The following is an 18,530-nucleotide window of genomic DNA, read 5'->3' on the forward strand; positions in this document are numbered from 1 at the left end:
TTCTTTCCTCTGGAACCCCCACAGCTATTGGCTCTTGTTTCCTTGGCAACCTCTGCTTCTCTGATTTTTTTTTCTGATTATTTAAGAGAAATATGACTCAATCACTAATAGTCACTGGTCAGAAAGAGTAGGAAAAAAAAAGGAAAGTGCCCAACATTGCCTTGGAGAAAGGAATTGGGAAGATTTAGAGGAAACAGGAAAATATTGAGACTTAGAGAGACAGATGCAAAATGTGTGAAGAAGGTATTGATCTACATGGTTTTTTATTTTCATTTTCAGTGCATTGTTAAGAATGTTGTTAGGGGATGCTCAAGACGATAACCTCATTAGCCAGGCAGCTGTATTATCCATCCAACCAAAATTCTCCTAGACCTAGCTCAACCAATATGGAGTGTAGGAAATTATATTTTAGATTATTGTAAAAATATGAAATACAAGCCTCCAGAGAAGGAGGGAAAAAAAGATGTAGACCAAACTTGCTTTAATGTTTACATTAGAAATATATTAGTATACAAAGTAAGGAGGATTGAGTAAGATTAGTTAACTACCAATCTTAGTTGTAGGTCTGTTAATGCATTTATAAAATACAACCAGTGAGATTTTATTATTGTGTACAGGGCATTCTGTATTTCACACTGTGATATGATTGCTTTTATTAAATGAGGACATCATGATGGGGATTAGGTGCTTTGTCTAAAGCTAATACAGATACATACATTTCTGCTAAAATTCAGAAATATTCATTCTGAGAGTAAGGCTTAATCTTGTAGTCATTGTTGGGTGTCAGTGAATTGACCAATATTTGGATTCTTAGCCACACCAGGAGGGAAATTAAGAAGAGGTAGTCTGTGGGACCAGAGTATTATCTAGTAAACTGGATAGTTGAGTTACAAATTCGAATTGTTGGATTGAATTCTATCTTGGTAACATTTGAACAAAAAGTAAATTTGTTGTTTGAAATTTGTTGTTGAAGTTATTCACTCATTACCTATTGATATTATTGATAATCAACATATTTCATCATAGTTTGTCATGACACTGTGACAAGAGGCAAGTATTTTTTTTTTTCCACGTAAAATCTCACTTTAAGTCTGAGTGTGGTACTTTTGCTAACTGCTCGTCTTTGTCTCCTTATCATCTTTCCCACCTATTTCCCATTATGAAATAGTTTTTGCGGTTTGAGAGGGTTTATCCCCAACTTGCTGGGTTCAGAGATGAGTGCTGATTGGGCAAAACTAATCAGGGTAACCATCTCCCCCAGAGGGATTTGTTTAGGTAACCCAGGCCTGAGGCAATCAACACTCTTCTGGATATAGGGATTAGAAAGGGTCCTTTTATGAATGTCAAGGACCAGATGTCTGTGGTTGTGGGCCCTCCCTCCAGACCTGAAGGAGGGAGCACGTGGCCCTTGTTACTGCGGGCAGGAATCTTGTCCTTGAGGGAAGCTGGCCTTTGGAGGACACTCCAAACAGGAAGAGGCACACTGAAAGTCACCTAGAAACTGACATGTGGTTTAGACTGGGTCACTCTTGAAGACATATCTCTGCCCCTTTCCGTTATGTAAGTCAATAAACCCATTTAATTTAAGCCAGTTTCAATTGAATTTACTGTTATTTGTAAATGGAAAAACAACCCAAAATGAAATATTTACTCTTGGGTCTCACATAAGAATTCAAGAGATTAGTAGTCAACTTCAATGTTGTCAGATTGGGATTATTTATTTATTTAGCATCTCATCACTTAGTTTACAATTGCCTTGGTACACTGTAGATACTTTGGGGTTTTATATTCTGATTGATTCATTCAACAGCTGTTTATTATTAATATCAAGCATTCACTATTTAATTATCTGAAAGGCACTGTGCATACAGCAGTGATAAACATAGTTTTAGTACTCAGAGAGCTCAGAGGACTGGTTGAGGAAGCAGACAAGATATATCAGAGAGGCATGCAAAAGTTAAAATGGGAAATCAGAAAGAAGGCAAAGGAGGGACTCCTAATTCAGAATGGTGGGGTGTTGGATAGGAAAGGAGAGGGAAGGTGTCATTAAAGACTCCTAAGAAGGAGTTACTTTTAAAAATTTTTTTATTATTGAAGTGTAGATGACATGCAATGTTATATTAATTTCAGGTATACAGCATAGTGATTCAACAGTTCTATACATTTACTGAGTGCTCACCATAATAAGTGTAGTAACCATTTGTCATACATTCTTATAATGTTTTGACTATATTCCCATGTTGTAATTTTCATCTCTGTGACTTATTTATTTTATAACTAGAAGTTTGCACTAACTTTTCTTTTTGTGCTATGGACCTCTTTGGCAGTATGGTGAAGCATAGAGACCCATTTTCAGAATGATGTTTTTAAATGCATAAAATACTTCAGATTGCAAAAGAAATAGCTATTAAAATATTTTTAAAAACAAAAATTTGATATAGTAACTGTATGTGAATCTTTATTAACTCATTAAAGAATAAGATCCAGTAGTGGACATAATTATTAACATGTTTGAGGTAATGATGAGTGTAAATGATATTTTGAGATATCTGTGGCAATTGTAATGTGATACAGAAATATCTGTGTTTTCTTGTAATTGCAAAGGCACAAGTACTGCTAATACTTTTGTGGTTTGTGACCTACATTCATAATAGAAAGGCACGCTAAATTTTATTTAGAGGTTTAGTTCAATGTAATTTCCTGGACCCCTGGATTCTATGCCAAGTTAAAAAACAACAACAACAACAAAAACCTTGTGCTAAGAAGAGAGAGAATCTAATTTTTGACAGGCTGAAGGAGGTATCTAGGTGAATGAAATCAAAATGGGTTTGGGACATATGGAACATCGTGTGCACAGGCATGGAAACATGAGAGAGAATGAAGGACTGTCAGATTGTTTTGGTTAGAATGAGGAATGAGTTTGGCAACGCGGTAGGAGGCAAAGCTGGAAAGTTTGGCAGAGACTCCTATCTTTGGAATGTGGGTTGATTATACATTATCGTGATTAAATGTGATCCTGTCTTTATTGTGTTTGAAATCCTTTACAAATTCTCCACTGCCTAGCATATATAGTCCAAATGTCTTACAATTGCTCTTTGTAATCCAGCCCCGCTTTCCTTTCCAGTCTTATTTGCCACCACTTTTCTTGTCACATACTATGCTCCAGTGACTGTCAAATATAATGCTGCATTTATACATACTATTCTTTTTACCTCTACTCATCAGCTGGATGATCACTTCCTGTGCCTCAGTTGCCTCATCTGTAAAATGGGGACAGTAAGTACCTCATAGAGTTGTGAGATTAAGTAAAATAGTTGTTGAAACTTGCTTGAAGCAATGCCTAACACATCATAAGCTCTCAGTAAATGATAGTTATTATTATTACCTCTCTTTTTCCCTGTGCCCAATTAGCCAACTTCATACATTCTTTCAATTCAGACAATTACCTCCTTCAGAAAGACTTCCTGATCACCTGACTTTCATTTCCTCCAGGGAGAATTAATAACTTCCTCTTCTGTATCATGCCAGGATCTCATATAATTTCAATTCTTGTATTTTTCACGATGTGCTGTACTCTTACATTTCTATATCATTTTTCACTAATTATACTGTTGAATCCTTAAAAATAAGGGCTGAATATTATTTTTTGATGTCTGCAGTGTTTGATTTTACTAGGGGAACACTTAGAGCTTTCACATTTATCCACAGGTGGCAGCCACTAATAAGGTACTTTTAAATTCTGGATCCAGTGATAAGATATTTCTCAGATATAATGGTAGACTATTTGGTGTAGGTTTTAATAATAACAGGGTACTGGCCACTCTTTTTATACACATCCTTTATATGTTGGTGTTTTATTCTAAACTGGACCTTAATTTCTCACACTACACATTCTTCCTTGGGGAACTCAGACTTCTGTGGTATCCATTACTGTGTAATGATAATTCCTGAATTTTAACCCAGATCTCTGCCTCCTAGGGTCATTTCAATATATTCAAAATGTATACCATCTAACTTCTTCTGGGTGAGCAACAAGAAGCTTCAATTCAATATGCCAAAACTGAACTAATTTTTTAAACTCTTACCTCCTCTAGCATCACTCTTACTAACTTGGTTCATGCTCTCCTAATTTCTCATCATCTGAGTTACTGCATACTTCTTTAAAAATTAATTTTTTTCTGATTAATAAAAACAAATACTTTTTCTCTGTAAAAAAAATATTCAAGCAATGTAAGAAATATGTGATTTAGCAATCTCATCTTCCAAAGATAACCACTGTTCTCTCTGTGTGATGTATATATTCTGCTAGACTTTTACATGCATATGCTAACACACTTATTTTTTTATTTATGCAGTGGTCTGTCAGTTTCCTTGTCTCTAGAATAGCCCCGCTGTAATTTATTCTTAATACATACTTTTCTAAAGTATGGGAGAGTGAATGACTTTTCTAAAAGGCAAATCTCATCATGCTATTTCCCTATTCAACAGCCCCAAAAGGCCATCCATTTTTGTGGGATAAAGTCTAAATTTTTAAGAAGACATAAAAATCCTGCATGATCTGGCCCTTTCCTATCTCTCTAGCTCTAGAATCAGGCTGGATTGTGCTACATTCCAGCTTTGAAGCACTGGGCTGGTTTTTCAACTGTCGAGTGAGGATTAAAAATAATACCACATGGAGATAACAGCATATAAAGTGCCAAGCATACTGCTTGCCTTAGAGTTAATAAATATTGGCTCTTGTGGAAGAACAAAATGTTTTTGCATGTATGTGTTCAGTCTCTCCTGCTTTCTGAGTAGGATCCTTTGAGGTGCTGATTAGGTAATGCTTGAACATAATTGGAACAACCCTCACCGCCCCCATACAAAAAAAAATAAAAAAGAAAGGAAAGAAGGGCAGAAATAGTTTGATTTGAATAGATTTGAGAGAAGATGGGAAGTGAAAACCTGAGTGGCAGGGAAGGATGAAGAGAGGCCAGTTGCCAGTTCCCACAAGTTATTTATTTATTTGCAGGGGGAATGGAGGTGGCAATAAAATTTAAGAAAGAAGAGATTTGAGAGAAGCAACTGTCAGTGTAAATGGGGCTTTGGAGAGATAAATGGGTGAAAAAAGACCTTTAAGATATCTCGCTAACTCTCCTCCTTCTAGTTCCCCACAGCTTTAGTTATTTGGTCCAGACTTTAGGGATGTTAGATTTAGGCTTCTTTAGAATTTGACGATGGGTCCAGTTCGGCCAGGAACTAGCCCAGTGATATCCCAGTTACACAATTATTATTTGCCATCCTTTAACGTCCACTCCCCTCCTTGAAATTCTGACACCTGCTTGAAAGTCATTTATCTAACAAAACTTTGAGTGACCTCCCTTCTCCCCATTTGCTGAATAGCCTGTTTTCCACGCTCAGCCCCTAAACTACGGTGACTTTTCTGACACCCCAACAATAAAATTTGTCACTCCTATTTGTGTGTGTGTGTGTGTGTGTGTGCAATCCAGCTTCCCACATTCGTCGCGCAGTTGAAATACTGTACACCCAATTGTCTTTCCTCCTCTGCTGAGCTCTTTGGAGCCAGGAGTGTCGTTTTATAAATTTCCTAGTTCAGTATATGGCACAGAGTAGATGCTTAGTAAAATGGTTAGTGAACGAGTGTCTTGTGCATCATCTCCCTGACATCATATCCTGTGTGCAGTGGCGTCAGTTTGCATTACTCTGCAGGAGGCCCAGGGGTCCGAGGGCTTAAGTCATCGTTTGTAACGTGCATCGAATATCTCAAACGCAGGTTAAAAGTTTCAGACTGCGCAGAAAAAGCGCGGCCACCGCGAGGGTCCTGTCCTCAGCTTGGGGCGGAAACACGGTGCCTGGGAGAAGCCGGCTCTGGGTTGCTCTCCGGGAGTGGAAGGTGCAAGGGAAGGAGCAGGCAGCTCACTTATCGCGGTGTTTCTTCCGTCCTCCCGAGGGAGCTCTCGCGAGAGAAGTCAGGGTAAGATGGCCGCGCCCTGTTTTTCCGTGTGAGGCAGGCGGCTGCGGCAGCAGGGACAGGGATTCTGGTGTCGTGGGCACCTGAGCTCTAGCTCCCCCCAGCGAGCGCGCGTCCCTTGGTGCCTAGGCGAGAGCCGGCTCTTCTTCCTCCAGGAGATGCGTCTGTCCCGGGCTCGGGGGCGCTCTGAGAGTTCATGCTGCGCCGGAGGTGCCTGGCCACCGCTCTAATCGCCTTGCGCCGCCGCAGCGCCAGCTCCGTCGCGGGCGGTGAGCCTCCCGGATCCCCTTTCTGCCCCTGGCGGCGATGACCGGGGAGAAGATCCGCTCACTGCGGAGAGGCCACAAGCCCAGCAAAGAAGAGGGGGACCTTCTGGAGCCCGGGGATGAGGAAGCGGCGGCTACCCTCGGCGGCACCTTTACGGGAGGCAGGATTGGGACAGGCGGCAGCGGCAAGGGCGGCAAAGCCTGTCATAAGATCTTCAGTAACCATCACCACCGGCTGCAGCTGAAGACAGCTCCGGCCTCCTCCAATCCCTCTGGCGTCCCGGCCCTGCCGCTGCACGGTTCCTCCGTGACTACCACCTCCCAGTCCTCGGCTCTTGTAGCGGGCACCAACCCCATTGCTGTCGTCGCAGATGGAGGCAATTGCCCCGCACACTACCCAGTACACGAGTGCGTCTTCAAGGGGGATGTGAGGAGACTGTCTTCTCTCATCCGCACGCACAATATCGGACAGAAAGATAATCACGGTGAGGAGTGCTCGTCCCTCTCCCCACCTCTCCTTTCCCGAACCTAGCGTGTGCCTCCCCAGGCCAGTGGAATCCTAGGCTTCTCTCCAGCCGACCTTTCTTTCCTTTCCTTTGCCCATCATCCGGGCCAAATGCCTGTAAATTATGACCGTTTCAGTAATAGCATGCCAGTGGTCAGGGGATTGGTTCTTGTGGGTGCAAAGGAATGTTTCCTCCTTGCCCACTTCAGGGTTTCCTCTGAGAAGCTGTTTATCTTTGAGACAGGCCTTCAATGTATTGATTTTTGACAAAGAAATTTTAAATTGCCTCTTATCCAACCTGGCCTTCTTCCTTTGTTTATGGAACTGTTTCTTTTCTTTCTCTCCCCCTCTCCCACCTTGGGATCTCGAATTTTGAACATATAAATGGCCCACCTCCCTTCATTACGCAGGTACAGATTCCAACTTGATTGCAACTGGTTGTGATCTCTACCTGCCATCAGGTTGTCTGTTTCTTTTTCTCTGCTTTCATGAAACTTAGTTTGATACCAAGTGTCTACACTTTGCATTTGAGATGGAATATAGAATGCTTTGGTTTCTGAAAGCCACACGGTAGAAATTTGTTGGCATTTGATACCTAGAGCAAGTAAAGAGTGACTTGAGTAGCTAAAATTTTGTTGGAGTTTTGAGTGTTTTGCATGTTTTACGTAATTGCTAATAATGTTTCATCTTGATGACTGACTAAAAATAGTACTGTGATTTTTCATAGTAACTTCATCGTAGCCTATATGACAAAATAGAGTATCATTTATTATTCAAGGACTGTATTTCTACTTTCTTCCTTGACTCATTAGCTGAATTTTTTGTTTCTTTAGTTTTAAAAACAATGTGATTGAGTTGACATTTAAGCAACAGTACATTAATGAAAACGAATGTAAACACATATTTTCAACATTTAATAAGCCGTTTTAAATTGGGTAATTGACAGATATAGCTCTGCTTTTAACTGAACATGACTGTTGTATACATTCAACTAGAACACACTCAACTCTGTGTTCAAAATAATATATAACATATTAATGAAATACTTGCCTGAGGAATAAGCTCCCTTAATTCCATTGGACTCTAGGCTTCTTATCTAAAATTAGGGCAAAATTGAGATTAAAAAAATAAGATTTCTATTGGTTGTATAATTCTCTGACAACTGCACTTGTATCTGAATTTACAATATTGTAATAATATCACTGGCATTTATCATAATTCAAATCCTAAAAAGTACCTGAAAGCTGCACCCAGTTTTTCATTCCTACACTTATTTATTCATTTTACTGTTGTTGCAACAAACATAATATTGTTTGTTGATGGTAATTATATTCTAACCCTTTGGGGAACAGTTTGTATTAGGAGATGTGTTGTAGTTTCAGGTTATTCGTTGTTTATTAAGAAGTTTTTCAGAGTTGGCCTTCATAGTGGGTGTATGTATATATGTATATATATATATATTTTCATAGGGTCATTACCTTTAAAATATTTACCTTGAAATATCTGTGAAAACAGATAAAAGTTTCTTTTTGAGAGTTAATTTCCTTTGAAAGAAGAGAGATAAATATGACTGACAAAGTACGATAGGATAGTATTTTACAATTGATCCTCTTGGTTAATCACAGAAGGTACTGAATTATAGGATTATTGGGTTTACATATTCTGTAATCCAACATTTCGGAGTTGGTTTATTAAAATACTAATTCTATTCAAAGTAAATAGAATCCTAAATCTCTTAAACTCTTGTCCTTTATCCACTCAACTTCACTTTTTAAATTGCCTTGATATACCAAATGTTTGCATTTACTTAGCTGCCCTTGTATTGTTGGCATTTCTGATGATTGTAACCAGTAGTTCACATACCTCTGGAAAGTGTAATTGTTTTTTTCTCTGCAATATATTCTCATCTCATGCTGTGAAGTCTCCTAGGAAGAGTAGGTTATATTTAATGTGCTACTTCTTTAGTCCCTTTTTTTCTGTAGCTGCATAATTTCCCCATTACATTACTTTATTTCCTGATATTTTACTAACCTGGGTACTTTATTTAGATTTTAAGAATATTTTTTCCTTCACATTACAAAAGATAAATGCTTTTTAAGTCACCAAACAAATTAAAGTTATATATTTGGATTGTTAGAACATGATAAGTGCATAGCAGATTCATACACTCATACAGGTGCATAGCAAAGCCATACACTCATACCACATCATACCACATAGTTAGTTTTATATTCACCAGAGAGATTCCTTCTAGAACATGATGATGATGATGATGATACAGTTTACTGAGTGTGTCAGCACTGTCTTAAATGTTACTTACATTATCACATTTAATTCTCACAATAACCTTGCAAAGCAGATTGTTTTATCCTTATTTTAAAGGTGAGGAAAGTGAAACCTAGAGATGCAAGGAAACTTTGCTAAAGTTGCATACTTGGTATAAATTACAAAGCTGGGAACTGAACTAATAGCTGGGACTCAAGTCAGTGGTCAACCTCTGTAAGTATTTCTATTGATTAGGACCCACTATACTGCACAGAAGTAAATTCTAATAATGTGTAATGTGGTAATTTACAACAAAGTTTTTTAATATATATTTTCCCATTTAGTCCTTATAGTAGCTTTTTTTTAAAAAAGTTTTTTATTTATTTGACAGAGAGACAAGCAGGGAGAGCAGCAGGCAGAGGGAGAGGGAGACTGATGCGGGGCTCGATCCCAGGACCCTGTAATCATGACCTGACCCAAAGGCAGACGCTTAACTGACTGAGCCACCCAGGTGGCCCCTTATAGTAGCCTTATGGAGAGATTTTGCCATTGACAACTTTCAGAGTTTTTCTGTAGAGTCCAAATCTCTGACTCTTCTTTGTTCTGTTTCTTTTTTTATGTAATGGCACAAATAAATGGGCTACCTCATCCACATGATAGCCCTTTAGATATTTGACAGAGCTATCATGTTCTTAACTTAAGGTTAAACATTCCTAACTTCTGTATTCATTCGTCGTACGACTTGGTTTATAAACTGCTTAGATAGCCCCTGAAATAGTAAATATTATATAATTATGTTAAATAAGTAAATGAAAATTTTAATCATCTTCTTTCAATGAAACTCAGTTTGTTAATTCTTCCCTTTGAGGATGGTGCTCAAGACTAACCTTGTAAGTAAAGACAAAAAGGAGACTCTATTGCTCTAAGCAATATACGTTTAGTAATGTATATTACTAAAAAGCACACACTAAATAATACAGTGCAAGAGTATGTTAATTTTTTAATACTACTTTTTCTCAAGTGATTGACTATCTCTCCATTCTCTCTCTTCTTGCAGTTATTTTTTTAACCTAAAACAGGACTTTACATTTATTAAATTTTATCTTGGTAGTTTTGATCCTTTATTCTACCTAGCTGGAAAGCTTATTGAACCTTAATTTGGTCACTGTTTAGCTCACTATTCATAGCTCTTTGAGTTTCCAGTGATTTCTGATTCGATAAACTTTTTTTGGAGTGCGTATGTAATGTATATTTACAAATTACTCACTTGAATAGGAGCAAGGATCGAGCTTTTTCTTTTGTGGTAAAATGTTGGTTGAGTATGATTTGCCTTTTCTGAGTCATCAGTTATTTTGAGGAATACTGTGTTTGGATCCAAACGTATCTTTGAAATATAAGTTAAATACAGTAATAGGTATAACATCATGAATATACTATGTTCAGATATGCCAAATGATTATGACTCATTGTATATTTAGTAAAAGCATTTTTTGGGGGGGTGGAGGGAAAGATACATTACATTAAATGTACAAAAATTTTATTAAACTTTATATCTTTAGTGTATTTTTAGTTCTATATTATTTTTTCTTTAGTATAGAATTAAAGTTTAAGTCTAAGCCTTTCTTCACATTGTAAAAATTTTTCTGAATCACTTTTTGCCATTGGTAGTTAAAGTATCATGGTGACATGCTTTTTTTTTTTTTTATAATTCCCATGGTAATGAGTTTTACTTCTTTAGCACCTTTAGAATTGAGAGTGCTTATGAAGCATATAGAACACTTTCTTGATTTTGACTGCAATTCCTATTTGTTAAACTTGTAATTTTGTTTTTTCCCTTGAGTTAAATATCCTTAGACGTAAAGTACTTTCCCTTGGACATTCATCAGAAACTTTGAGATACCAGAGTGATGGAAGTCCTTGATATATGAATTGCTTAAACCAGCCTTTCCTAGATGTGAGAAATTTCTGATGTATTCTGAGAGATTTGGCAGTTTCTGCTGCCTTTAATTACATTGCCTGGCATGTGACAAGCCATCTTCTCCATACAGTTAATTTTTATTTTTACTGAGTTGTAGCATACTCTTTGTGTAGCTATTTCACAAGGTGATTACAAATTTCAAATGTAAGTTAAATTTCAGTTGAGAATGTTGCTGCCAATGTTGGTAACTCAAGGGAATGGTATTGAAATGGTTAATACGTATAGCCTCTCTGCCTGGTGGCTGGCAGATTTCTTCAGACAAGGATTTTAAAACATTTTAATTTCAAAATGATTAAAAATATATGTTTGAGAATTGAGGCATTAGGATAATCTGTTTGGTGCCTATGTGGTAGGTTTATTTTGGCTTATTCTATATACATCTTTAAATTTTCTTTTGATATTATTTTCTCTGCTTTGTGTTTGTCACTAAAATCTTTATGATGGGTGATGCAAGAAAATAATGCATCTTATTGATGCATTTGAGAAGTGACTATAAAGTTAGATTTTCCATGGCAAAAAAAAAAAAATTCTTTTTTTTTTTTTTAAAGATTTTATTTATTTGACAGAGACACAGAGAGAGAGGGAACACAAGCAGGGGGAGTGGGAGAGGGAGAAGCAGGCTTCCCGCTGAGCAGGGAGCCCGACGCGGGGCTCGATCCCAGGACCCTGGGATCATGACCTGAGCCAAAGGCAGACGCTTAACGACTGAGCCATCCAGGCGCCCCCCAAAAAATTATTGAATTAAGCCTTAGGTGAACAGTTTTGGGCAAGAAGGTTAAAATGATGGCACATCTTTTAGAAGAACAGTAATAGTTTTGTATTTTTCTCCTCGTTTTTTGTGGTCTTTTCTGGACTTTGTTTTTGAAAGGCAGACCTCAGTTTGTCTTAGAAAAAAAGTGAAATAGTTTCTGGAGGCTTAAGATAATCCATTAAAGTGTCCTGCACCTTCACTTAGTATGAGGGTGTTTTGGCAGTGAAATCTGTCACTTCACTGATCTATCAGGGTTGATTCAGTTGATCTTTATGACAATGTGAATATGACCTTCCTCTCATCTTTTTGTCTTTATGTATCTCCTAACAGAGTAGGACTGTCCTTGGGTTAAGTGGATATGTTTCCTGATGGCATCACTATAAGTATTAGAATGTTTCTTCACACTTAGAATTGTGATGTGAACACATCTGCAGAGCTACCTCAGAAGTGGGTGGGGAGGGGGGGAATCCTCTTCTCTCCTTTCCTGTACTGAGCTATAATAGGAGCAAGAATTCTGACCTTTCAACCTTGGCAAAAAAGGAAGCAGAAATGAACAGTTATTGACCATGTTCTGTTTTTTGCATCCTCAATAAGGCAGGAGAATTCTGGAGGACTCCTTGAATAACAGAATTCTAAGCAGTCTGTCCCAAGTTAATGTCATTCATGAGTCATAGAGATCTAATGCATAGTACAGTGTAATAGGATGCTTTGGGTTTAGAAAATGAGCATAGTTCCTCAAAAATTGAGTGGTGGCTGGGCAGACCAAACAGTGTGTTCCTGTTCACATACTATTTATTTCATTGGGGGATAGATGGAAGATCAGTTTTAGAGCAGTACTGAAGCATGTAAAATGGGGTAGGGAAAAGAGAAAAGGTCTTTTTCCTGTCTGAAAATTATGAATGGTGTTTGTTATCAGGATGTATGAGGTTTAACTGTGTGGCTTAGTTGAACTTCATCTATTCTTGAGCCTGTTACTCTTGTTGAAATCCCGAAGATTATCTGCAAAACTAGAAGGCTGTCTCTGTATTTGGACTTAGATCTAACTTTGAGACCATGCTTCTCTACAAACTGGTTTTTATGAAATTATACTGTTTACTTAACTACTGAAATAAGGAGATACAATAATATCTACCTTGTGGGGCATTATAGTCTCAATTGGGAGACTGCAATTGAAACTATTTTAACTCCAAAGGCTAATGTAATAGTAATATCCACAGATACCAATATCTTACTCTCACTTGTGCTGTTAAGTACCTTTCATCAGAAGACATTCTTGTTCTTGAGGTTTAGATAGTACTTCAGTTGCGGTTTTATCTGGTACTTTAATTTATACTGCCTGTCAGTGTGCTAAAGTGTTAGGTTTATTTGACTCTCCTACAAGTCATCTTTAATCTACTGGTGTGACTTGGTTTAGAGTATTTGGATTCTTGGCTGTAGATATTTATCAGGCATGTTAATGCATGTGCTCTCTTACTCAGCGCTATACTGAATTCTATAAAACCACCTATGCTGTGTTGAATATCCTCTTAAGCATATATATCCTTTGGTTGGCTTTCATAGAGAATCATGTGGAGACCTGCCTTGGTCCGGGGTGGAATGCTTTTTGGAGAGTAAAAACAGATTTTAACACTATTCTAATGGTTCTTTATAGTATTTTTTTCTTTTCTTTGTTCATTCATTCCTTCATTTAACTGATACATACTGAACTAATATGAGACAGTGTTTAAGATGCTGGGGTTACAGCAATGAACAAAGTGGCCAAAGTCCCTGCTCTCATGGAACTTACATTCTAATTGGGGAAGATAAACTAATAAATATGTGGTATGACTGATAATGATAAATATCATGGAGTGAAATAAAGCAGGGTAAGGAGAATAGAGAGTGCTGGGTGTACAGGGGAGAGGAAGTAGTATTTCATTGAGGTCAGGGTCAGGGAAGACATCAGGGATAAGAGAAATTTAAAGTCACCTAAAGAAAATTAAGGAACAGCTATCTGGCAGAACAGAGTTTCAGACAGAGAATAACAAATGTAAAGGTACCATGTTCAAGGGGTAGAAGGAAGGCCACGTGTGGCTGGTCCAAGAGGAAGAGTGGTAGGAGATAGGAGATTTGAGAGGTAGCTGTGGGTATAAGCTTGTAGAACTTTTATAGACCATTGTTAAGGATTTTGGCTTTTACTCTGAGCAAAATAGGAAGTGAGGATTTTGAGCAGAGGAGTAACACGATCTGATTTTAAAACACTCAATCTGGCTGCTATATGAAGCAGAAACTTGGATGGGCAAAGGTCAGTTTAACATGCTATTAAAAGTGGGGGTAGCTTTGAAAATAATGAGAAGGTAGAGTTGGTTAGGAGTCTATGATGGATGTAATATTATGTGTGTATGTGGGTTTTAGTAGTATAGTACTATTTATGAGAGAAAATACAAAAATTCTCCCTTTTTTACCTCTTGCTTGGATGGGACTTGAAGGTGTCTGTAGAAGCTGGAGCTATGTTGGTTCTAATACTTAGAATTTCCTGTTTTCTCACTAGTTAGGGGTCAGGTGAAATCAAAACTATTTTTGTAATAATATAAAGTCATTGCTTGCCTTTTTCACTGTGCTGATATTTTTGCCGATGGCACAAAAGCAGTGGTGGGTAAAATTTTTGGAACCTGAGTACGAATCAAGGCACCAAAACTGCTAATATTCATTGCGTATTCACTGCCACATACTTGTAGTTAAAATAAAAGATAAAGCCAATTTCACTTAATGTCTTTGATGAAGCTATAGAAATGATTAATTTTATTAAGTCTTGATCTCGAGTACTTATCTTTTTGATACTCTTTGTGACATAATGTAGGTTTTGCATGATGTTCTTCTGCATAGTGAAGGGAAAATAAGGGAAAACATTTGTGTAGTTGTTTGAGTGGTAAGCCAAACTAGCAGCTTTTGTCATGGAACACCATTTTTACTTGAAAGAACAGCTTACAGACAAACTATGGTTATTCCAATTTGGATACTTGGCAGAAATTTTCCGGAAAAAAGAATGAAGTGAGCCTGTGACTTCACAGAAAATAATTGGTAGTATTTGTTGCCAATTGAAAAATTCAAGCTTTGAATCAAAAATTAGAATTTGGGAAATTCGTCTTTGTCACACTAAGGTTGATAGTTTCTCTCACTAAGTTTGACAGCTTCCCAATATTTAAAGACTTCTCTGGCCAGATTGGTGATATTACCAAATGTGATTTTTTTTTTTTTTGTATAAAGAAATGTGTTGACATTTGGAAGATCTTTATAACTCAGTCAACTTGCATTTTTCAGATGATCAGTGCATAATGTTTCAAAATCACGCATCAGTAAAAGATCCATTTAAAGTGCAAGAGAAACCAATGGATTTCAATGTAACTCAATAGAAAAAGTTTATTGATGTGGCTTTAGATTTAACATTGCAGCTAACCTTTAAGAAATCACCACTTACTGAGTTTTGGTGTAGTAGCAAAGAACATCTACAATTATTTAAAAAGGCTATTAAAATACTCTTTTTTTTCAACTGTATATCTTCTGAATCTAGATTTTCTTCATATACTTCAAACCAAAGCAAATTTCCACGATTCAGTGCAGAAATAATTATAAAAATCTAGTTGTTTGTTAAGCCAGACATAAAAGAAATTTATTTTAATTTTTAAAGAGTTTAAAATAGCACACTCCTGTCATTTATTTTTATTTTAGAGAAGTTTTTTTTTCATAAAAAATTTATATTGATATGTAATGGAGTTATTGTAAATATAGAATTAATAAAGTTTTACATTTAATTACTAATATAGTAAATATCAACAGATTTGTCCATATAAATAATTATTCCATATAAAAGATCTTTAATAATTCTTAGAAGTATAAAAGGGGTCTTGAGACCAAAAAGTTTGAAAACTACTGGTCCAGTAAAAAGCATACAGATTTTAGAGTCATGACTCACACATTTCTAGATATATAATTTTAGGAAGTTACCTAGCTATTATTAGCTTTATTTTTCTTACCTGTGAAATAGGAATAGTATTTGTCTCACAGGGTGTCAGGGTAAGATAAGGTTTATAAAATATATAGCATAGTGCAGGGCACATATAATAGATGTCCTGTAAATCTAGCCTTTTGGTTGATAATTTGCATACGTTAGCACTGCAGTGGTCTTAACGTTACTGGAATATTTTTTTATTCATTTGACAGAACAGAATTCAGTTTATTTACCAAATTAGAACCAAGGCATCTTATTTCAGATTTGTGGAAAGTTGGCAGAAGGTTATTTTAAGTTTTTAGTATCTTTTATGTAACAAATTAGCTGAAGCAGCAGGTTGAGGTCTTAGAAAATTGAGGGAATAGTAGAAGAGGATTAACTGGGACATTTGAGCTCTTAGTTTCATGGTATCCTTGGCCAGTAAAGAAAATCCAGTGTTGGCTAGAGGGGGAGGAGGATGAAGATGAAGAAAATAATGATGATTTGCATTTAAAATATTGAAATCAAAGCATGATATTTGGTATCCTTAATTATAATATGTATTTCTGATTATGTACTTACCTGTAAAATGAGAGGGATTGGATAGTTGAACACAAAGTCATTTCTAGGTAATAAATCTTTTGAAAATGTGATTAATTTTGACTTGTTATAGTAACTTTAATTTGTTACTTCAGTAGGTACCGATGATTTTACCATTTTTTTCCCCCCAAATTTTATTTTTTTAGAAGGGGGGAGGGACAAAAAGAGAAGGAGAGAGAGAATCTGAAGCAGACTCCATGCTGAGCACAGAGCCCGACTTGGGGCTTGATCTCACAACCGTGAGATCATGACCTGAGCTGAAATCAAGAGTTAGACAGTTAACTGACTGAGCCACCTAGGCACCCCACCCTTTCATCTATATATTCCTTGAGGGTTTAAGAAAACAGTAATAATCTAGGTGTATAAAGGCCTACTTTCTTTACCTAGGTGCTCTGTCTAGACTTTGGTGGATTCTCTTTAATTTGTGTAATTTTTTGGAAAGTTATTACATTCACATGCTACAAAGTTATAAAAAGATATGAAAGATACATTATAAAAATAGTTTCCTTCCTGGGGTGCCTGGGTGACTCAGTTGGTTAAACTTCCAACTGTTGATCTCAGCTCAGGTCTTGATCTTAAGGTCCTGAGTTCTGGCCCCCTGTTGGGTTCCACGCTGGGCATGGAGCCTACTTAAAAAAAAAAAAAGATTCCCTCCCATTCATCTTTACCCACTCAGTTATCCTTCTTGACAGCAACTGGTGTTATCAGTTCCTTGTTTTCTTCTTGTCACCATTGTCAGCATTCAGAATATGGTCCTTTTTTCTTTTCTCCTGGAAGATAGAGAAGTGAAGAAAGGTAACTATTACTACCTTTTCTACTTTAGGGAAAAAAATGGGTATTCACAAATTTATATGTTTGATTTTAAATGTCTTTTTCTTTTTTTAAAAGATTTTATTTATTTATTTGACAGAGAGAGAGACACAGTGGGAGGGAGGGAACACAAGCGGGGGGGAGGGGGAGAGGGAGAAGCAGGCTTCCTGCCGAGCAGGGAGCCCCATGCGGGGCTTGATTCCAGGACACCGGGGTCATGACCCAAGCTGAAGGCAGATGCTTAACGATTGAGCACTCAGGTGCCCCAAATGTCTTTTTTTTTTTAAATGTCAAATTTATATCTCTAATCTAGACTTCTCCCTGAAGTTCCCAGATTCTGTAATCATCTCCACTTGGGAATCTCAGATATTTCAAAATTTACTTGTTTAAAATGTTATTATTTTCTACCTTATCCCCTCCCACCTGTCCACCCAGTCATTTATTAATTCACATCATTAATTATCTGGTTGCTCAAGCCTCAGTCATTGGGGTCATTTTTCTCACCTCCTCCTCCTAGCATACATATCTAACTAACAGGTTATTTTGAATCATCCTCCTTTCTGTCTCCTCTGATTGGTCTCCATCGCCACTTTGAGACCAGTTTTTACTATCTTTTCCGTGGAATACTGCACCAACTCATATCTAATCTCTTTGTGTCCCCCTCCATTCCATTCTCTATATGGTAACAAGGGTGATCTTGAAATGTAATTTGTATCATGTCATGTCCCTGTTCAAGATTCTTTAATGTCTTCTCCACTTAAAAGTGAGTTCATATTTCTTTAAAAAAATTTTTTTTTATTTATTTGACAGAGAGAGACAGCACAAGCAGGGGAGCAGCCCGCAGAGGGAGAAGCTGGCTTCCTGCTGAGCAAGGAGCCCGATGCGGGGCTCCATCCCAGGACCCTGGGATCATGACCTGAACTGAAGGCAGACGCTTTACCCACTGAGCCACCCAGGCATCCCTAAGTTCATATTTCTTACCACAGTTATAGAGCACCGCATGATCTGGCCCCTGCCTGCTTCTCTGATATAATCTTGTACAAATCTCTTTTTTTCCTATGTTCTGGCCATACTTGTTTTCTTTCAGTTCCTTGAATCTGTCAGGTTATTTCTGGTCTCTGACTGTAATGCTTTTCTTCTCATTGAGTTCTTAGTTCCTACTCCTTTAAGAGCTCATTTTAAAAATTATCTCATAGAGAGATTTTCCTGCCTGAAAAATCAGAAGGTTATGTCTTTCATTATTATTTTTGGTCTTAACTTTTTGTTATTTTTCTGAACACCTATCACAATCTATTTTGTTTCATTTTGATTTTTTTTTCTCTTTTGTGACTATAAGCTCTGTGAGGACAAGAATTATTTCTAGCTTGTTAATGGTTGAATCTTTTATATCTAGCACTATGCCTAGAACACAGTAATG

General features: G+C 37.2%; 1 protein-coding gene across 2 annotated transcripts in view; it reads left to right on the plus strand.

Annotated features, from left to right (window-relative positions):
- The first annotated feature begins 5,790 nt into the window (after nt 1-5,790).
- The window catches only part of ANKRD13C (ankyrin repeat domain 13C), a 94,759-nt gene continuing 82,019 nt past the window's right edge, over nt 5,791-18,530 (plus strand). The window contains exon 1 of one of the 2 annotated variants that reach the window (XM_045897418.3): nt 5,791-6,722. In XM_045897418.3, coding sequence (XP_045753374.1) covers nt 6,278-6,722 — 445 coding nt within the window. In that variant the 5' untranslated portion in view covers nt 5,791-6,277. The remainder of the gene's footprint in view (nt 6,723-18,530) is intronic. The other variant, XM_045897417.3, reaches the window with a different exon arrangement.

Source organism: Mirounga angustirostris, unplaced genomic scaffold (assembly GCF_029215605.1).
Source record: "Mirounga angustirostris isolate CCGP_5_RB_7025 unplaced genomic scaffold, mMirAng1.0.hap1 SCAF_4, whole genome shotgun sequence".
In the NCBI taxonomy this organism is placed as follows: Eukaryota; Metazoa; Chordata; class Mammalia; order Carnivora; family Phocidae; genus Mirounga; species Mirounga angustirostris.